This window comes from Oryza brachyantha, chromosome 6 (genome assembly GCF_000231095.2).
Source record: "Oryza brachyantha chromosome 6, ObraRS2, whole genome shotgun sequence".
NCBI classification, from domain to species: Eukaryota; Viridiplantae; Streptophyta; class Magnoliopsida; order Poales; family Poaceae; genus Oryza; species Oryza brachyantha.
This window is the reverse complement of record NC_023168.2, coordinates 18,885,835-18,891,884: the sequence shown is the minus strand read 5'-3', so window position 1 is coordinate 18,891,884 and position 6,050 is coordinate 18,885,835. Positions and strand designations below refer to the sequence as shown.

The window sequence follows — 6,050 nt, the reverse complement described above, 5'->3', positions numbered from 1 at the left end:
AGCTTTGTAGGAGTCCTCAAAAGCATGAACTCTCTTCACTTCTTCAGAGCAGAAAACTTTACATGACAGCAGCTTTGGATGGTTTCGGACTAATTAAAGGCGGCCTTCAAGTAAGCATGCGTGCATGATGGTTAAGTTAACCTGACTGAAGACTAATCAGTCGGTAATTAAACAATTTGGAGTCACAATATTCTAGGCCATCATGCATGTTCCATGCAACAAAGGACAGCCCACTAGCAGCAAAAATACAGAGGTTTCACATGTGGGGCAGACCATGGATCTAGCTACCATTTGACCCTTAACAATTAACTATTGATCGACCAACACTGTTAGGCAGACAAAGACAATGGCAAGATGATATTACTCCCAACAATCACAAGATACTCCCCACATGTGGATCCACTGTTAAACCCCTAGAAGGTACTAGCTAGAGCATGCATGCATATCCATGCATTGCTTTGGACTCTTCAATGCAAGCTACACAACACCTTTACACATCAATAAACAATGCTGTAACTAGCTAATGAAGTTACTACGATGCTAGATGCAGATGCATGCAGCTTCAGGGTTCAGACTAGTCTGAATAATCTGTTCATGGATGCAGGGATTGAATTGAAGCAGCCTGCTCTTTAACCGAAGCCATCAGAGTGACCTTGCCATGCAGTGTGGAAACATCATCTATTACTTTAGTTTATCCCAGTGTAGGATCGAAGTTACAGTTACCTTTGCACCTGAGGCAAAGATCAGGCAAAAATGTGCAGAGCATCATGTGTCTTTGGACAAAGGAATCAGCTGGTGGAATCTTTAGTACCGCCAACCCAACTTGTCAAATTAACGGTTGAACTCTTCATACTCAAAGCCCTAACCTTTACTTTGATGCCAAAACAGTTGCAAAAAATAAAATAAAATAATGGAATCAAGTGTGTCTTTCCTTTGCATTTCTCTCTAGCCAGGATCCTACTTAGTTTCATTTCCCCCTATTGTTCAGCTCTGGTAGTTCTTCAGGTCTTCAAGAAAGCCCATATGTTTCTTTTGGCATTTTTTCTCTAGAAAACTAGAATCCTACTTTTCCTAGCCATTTTTTTGCCATCTTCAAAAGCACTATATCCCAAGAAGAACATAATAGAGTATCGTGATCGGAAGCGCGATGAGCATCCCAAAAATAACCCTGGAAAATCCACATTGATATATTTTAGGCTATATTCTTCAGTAACTGTGTTGATGAACAAATAAAAAGAATTGAGCATGCATTTCTTACGCTGTGCTAAGTATTTGAGGATGGCAATTGTACTCCTTGGCAAACACAAATGGGACAATGCCTTGCGGAAGTGCTGCCTGTTTAATAATCAATTAATCTATAAGATCACCACACATACTTTCAAATTCTTGGTAATTGCTACAAAAGTAATCCCCTGAGTCCAAATTATTGATTGCAAGAAAGCTTATAAAAAAAAAGCTACTGCTTACCTGAACAATGGCAACATGCAGAAGCACTCCCCTGAGTCCAATGGCAATAGAAGTAGCTGCAATAACAGCTGGACCAGTCAAGAACCTCACTGCCATTGCAAATGTCGCAACGGTCTTGCCACAAGAAATGATCTTTGGTTGCAGAGCCATGAACAAGCCTGGGTTACATATACTAAGGTCAGAACTTCTTGGTCAAAACAAAGATAAATCAGACTAGTTATGACTATAGATATGTATCCAAAAGGTCAACTCTGTACCTAAGCTGAACATAGCCATTCCTAGTCCTGCATCTGACAATATTGATATGGATCCCTTTATTATTGAAGGCATTTGGATATTCCATCTGATCAAAATTTCACAAAAGGAAAACCACATTAGCCCAAGAGTCAATAAACATACAAGTATTTGCACAATGTACACAAATATACATCACAAGAGAATCAATGGTAGATGCATCATATTTATGCAGTTTTAGATGCTTGCAGCATGTGCTCCTCCCCTCTAAAAATGCCCTGACATTTTCAATTTCCCCCAAGAATCTAGATGTGCCATCTATTGTAAGATAGTTACTACAATGAATCAATCATGATGCATCCATATCATTGTGCTCTTCTTCTCTACACATGATCGATGGATCATCTAGCTACTGCTATGTCTGTCCTGGATGGGGACAAACACGGCAATCGCAGCTGATTCGGTCTCTGCTGCAAAGCTCCAGGGCTCACATAAGACCTGCACCTGCATCTGCAAGCGTGTATATGTGCTGCAACTATGTATCCATGTGTGTGTTCTTGCATGTGCTGGACCAGATCCGAGGCCGACGTAATTATCATGTGCTCTCACATGCATTCAGAAAAACTAATCCAGTTGAGAAGTTAACAAAGTTCTCGTCGATCTCGCCTCTCCTAGATTAATAAAATTTAAGTTCAATCTAGCAACGAACAGCATTATAAAAAACATGTTTTTGTAGATTTGAACAAGAGAAATCACATCTTAACTTGCGAGCTGTGCAATGGTGATCGGTGAATCGATCATGGCAAGAACTGGTCACCTGAATGAGACGAGGGACCAGACGAGGCCGATGAGGCTGGAGTAGGTGTTGGGGTTTCTGATGAGCTTGCGCCACACCATGATGAGGATGAGGCGCGTCATCACGCTCGTCGGCGGCATCGGGTGCGCCGCCTCCGCCAGCCCCGGCACGTCGGCGGCGCAGCCCTTCTTCCTCGGCGCCATGTAGGGTGACCCTGACACCGGGAACTTCGCCGCCAGACCCGCCGCCGGGCTCTTCAGGCCGTCCTCGATCTCCAGGTCGCCGCCGCCGTCCTTCTTCGCCGGCGTGACAGTGCCACTCACCCCTGACACACACACACACACAGATAGAGCACGCCATTAATGCAAGTCTTAAGCATGTAGTAGTGATCGTTGCGTGCATTGATCGCTTTGTTTACCTTTGGGAGTGGCGCCATCGACAGGAGCGGCCGCCGGCGGCGGCGCGGAGGCGAAGTCGGTCGAGGCGGCGTGGTTGACGGCGTTGCGGAGGTTGGCCTCCGACACCGGCGACGCGCTGGAGCTCCACACGAACATGTGCAGCTCCTTGTTGGAGTTAGAGTTTGAGCCCCCGAGCTCCTTCTTCCTATCAAACATGGCCGCGAAAAACGAAAAGAATATCAATCAACACGATGAACAGTTAATTGACAGCTTGTTTTCGATTTTGGAGCTTGAAAAACTGGGATTTTTGAGCTGTTAATCAGTTCATCTAATGCAGCAAAAGATTGTTACCTTGGCGCCGGCATCATGCTGGGGTTCGGCGCGGGATACGCCGGCGGGTCGCCGCCCTTGCCGGAGGCGAACTTGTTGGTGACCTGCTCGTCGAGGCCCTGCGCGCGGCCGCCGGCGCCGTGCTGCGCCATGGGGCTAGCCATCTGGCTGGCCATCTTGCTGCCGGAGAACATGGCGTAGAAGTCGGCCTGGTTGAAGCTGGACGCGCGCGGCGTGGGCTCGCGCGACGTCTGCAGCGAGTAGATCTCAACGCCGGTGAGGTTGGACGCGCGCGGCGTCATGGCGTTGGACGCGCCGTACGTCCGGGACACGCCGGAGCGCGCGGCGCCGTGGCCGCCCGTGGTGGAGGCGGAGGCGGACCGGCGGATGACGACGTGAACGCGGCCGTCGCGGCCGACCTCGGCGTCCGCCTGCAGCGCCTCGCGGCCGTTGAGCGAGACGACGTCGGAGTCGACCCGGAACGACGCGATGCTGGCGCCGACGTCCGGCGGGAACTGCTCGGAGATGAGCGCCTTGGCGCCCCGGTACTCGAAGAGGAAGAGCATCAGCGTGTACCAGATGACGCTCTGGAGCACGACGATCTGCACCATGAGCGAGCCGGAGAAGTCGCCGTACATGGCTCGGAGCAGCGGGATGCCCATGACCAGCGTGTTGGGCAGCGTGGACAGCGAGAAGAGCGTGATGGTCCAGTCGAGCGAGGCGGCGCCGGCGTTCCGCCGGTAGCGCGACAGCACGTTGTGCCACACGGCGAGCGCGGCGAGGATGACGAGCTTCTGCAGCGAGTCGGCGGCGAGGAAGCGGTAGTTCATGGCGTAGGGGTTGTTGGTGGAGATGAAGTGGAAGGAAAGCAGCGGCACGGCGAAGACGGCGACGAAGCGGTTGATGCCGGAGCACTGGTCCGGCGTGAAGATGCCCCACCACCGCACCGACCCGTACGCCAAGAACATCGCCACGTACAGCGGCACGATCGCCGCCAGCACGTCATAGATGTCGCGCCCGGTGATCATCGCGGCGGCGGCGGCTGCTCCTCCGGCTAGCTAATCAATCCACACCGCACCGGCTAGCTTGTCTTCCCAAGAGAGCGAGCCGGCGTAAGTGTGCCAAAAGAGGCAGAAGGATAGTTATATAGCTTGAGGGGATGCCGTAATGGCGATGACACTTAACTAATGAAAGTGGCACCTTCATATTACTATAGCTCAATTTAATAATATAAATAAAATATTCTAAACTCTTTCAAATACAATCATATAAACCAAACGTTCGAGTTGAGTCATATGTTTCCTCACCGATGGAAAAACAATTTGTCTTTTAAGCATATGCTTCTTACTCGTCTATTGTATATTATCTAAATAATTATCTAAACATATGAAAGAAATAGGAAGATATATTAATATATGAAAAGAAAATATAGGATGGTGTACTGTTCTCATGGTTTGGAATGGGATACAATTAGTTTCCATTCAAACATTAACCATGCACACCACTCAAGACCCTATATACTATGATGCTTATTTTTACTGGCTTTATTAGGCTGAAACTATCACGCTATTCGTGGGGCATTTTAGAGTGATTTTAATTAGGCAAACATGTAGCTATGGCCATATAACTATGTTTCAGTTTTTATTTTTGTTTTTCCTGAAAAAGTTAAATAAAAATGCTAGAATACGGTGCACCGTGCGTGTTGTTTAGGACATGGCAATACTTTAGTACCAGTAACATCTCAATTCATCATCTAAGTTGATTTTTTCATTCTTTTGTTATTTTTAATTTATTTTTATTATAATTAATATATTTTAATATATTAATTATATTTTAAAGTATTATTCTTGTACTAATGAGTATTTACAGGTACCATGTATCGATCATAATGCCAAATAATCGAACCTTAATTTTACGAGTGTCAAAAAAATCAAATCCCTTGGCAAAACACAAGATCGAAACTAATTAAAAGTCAAATGAGACTTATTTAGAACCGATCAGGGCAGAGGTGAAACCACAGTTAATTCAAGTTGGGCTCCATTCTCTGTTTTTTTTAAACTTAATTGGGCTCCATCCTTATAGGTGAAGTTATGTTAATTGATTCGATCGCTATAGTAGCCTCAATCCTCTACCTGCCTAACCTAAGGGGCATGATACTGACTTAACCTAAGTAGGTACCCATGTTGTACAGTAATTAAGGCCCCCCTTTGGTACCAAGTGCAAAGGAAAAAAAATTGAAGGATAAAAAAAACTATGACTCTTTCCTCATGTTAATAACTCCATCCTTTAAAAATATAAGTTCTATTTTATTCCACACGGTTCCCAAATTTTATTTTCTTTTATAATATACTGTCCACAACTGTAAAATTAATATCATTAATACTCCCTCCATGTGCAAATATATGACTTGGTTACTTCAATTTTAAACAGACCAATATAAAAGATATGGAGGAAGTATATTTTTAAATACAAATCTATTGGTACTATTAGCATAATATAAAACACATATGTGATGTTATCTTAATTGTTAGTTAAAATTTTTAAATATTAACTTTCCGGAGAACAATGATGCCTTATATTTTATATTTTAGAATGAAGGGTGTACTGTTTAGGATTGATGAAAAGGCCAGGAAGTTTTGCCTTTTCTTGTGCTCCCTCATTCCAAAAGGAATTCATTTTTAGCATATATCACACATATCAATTTAGAACTATGAAGGCTAAATATCGTTCACTTTTCAAACTTTAATATAATAATTAATAAAAAAATAAAGTCGCTATGAGACAAAATAGGATGGGGTAAAAGTGAAGTATTTGTAGGAGTGAAG

General features: G+C 44.8%; 1 protein-coding gene across 1 annotated transcript; it reads right to left on the bottom strand.

Annotated features, from left to right (window-relative positions):
- Window positions 1-806: 806 nt before the first annotated feature.
- On the bottom strand, window positions 807-4,277 carry LOC102720884 (auxin efflux carrier component 2). The gene is made up of 7 exons (XM_040525273.1): window positions 3,247-4,277; window positions 2,916-3,100; window positions 2,519-2,822; window positions 1,725-1,810; window positions 1,468-1,625; window positions 1,259-1,335; window positions 807-1,168 (listed from the first exon to the last, which is right to left on the bottom strand). Exons 1-7 carry the CDS (start codon window positions 4,251-4,253, stop codon window positions 1,102-1,104), a joined length of 1,884 nt encoding a protein of 627 aa, XP_040381207.1. The 5' UTR covers window positions 4,254-4,277; the 3' UTR covers window positions 807-1,101.
- Between the last annotated feature and the right edge of the window lie 1,773 nt (window positions 4,278-6,050).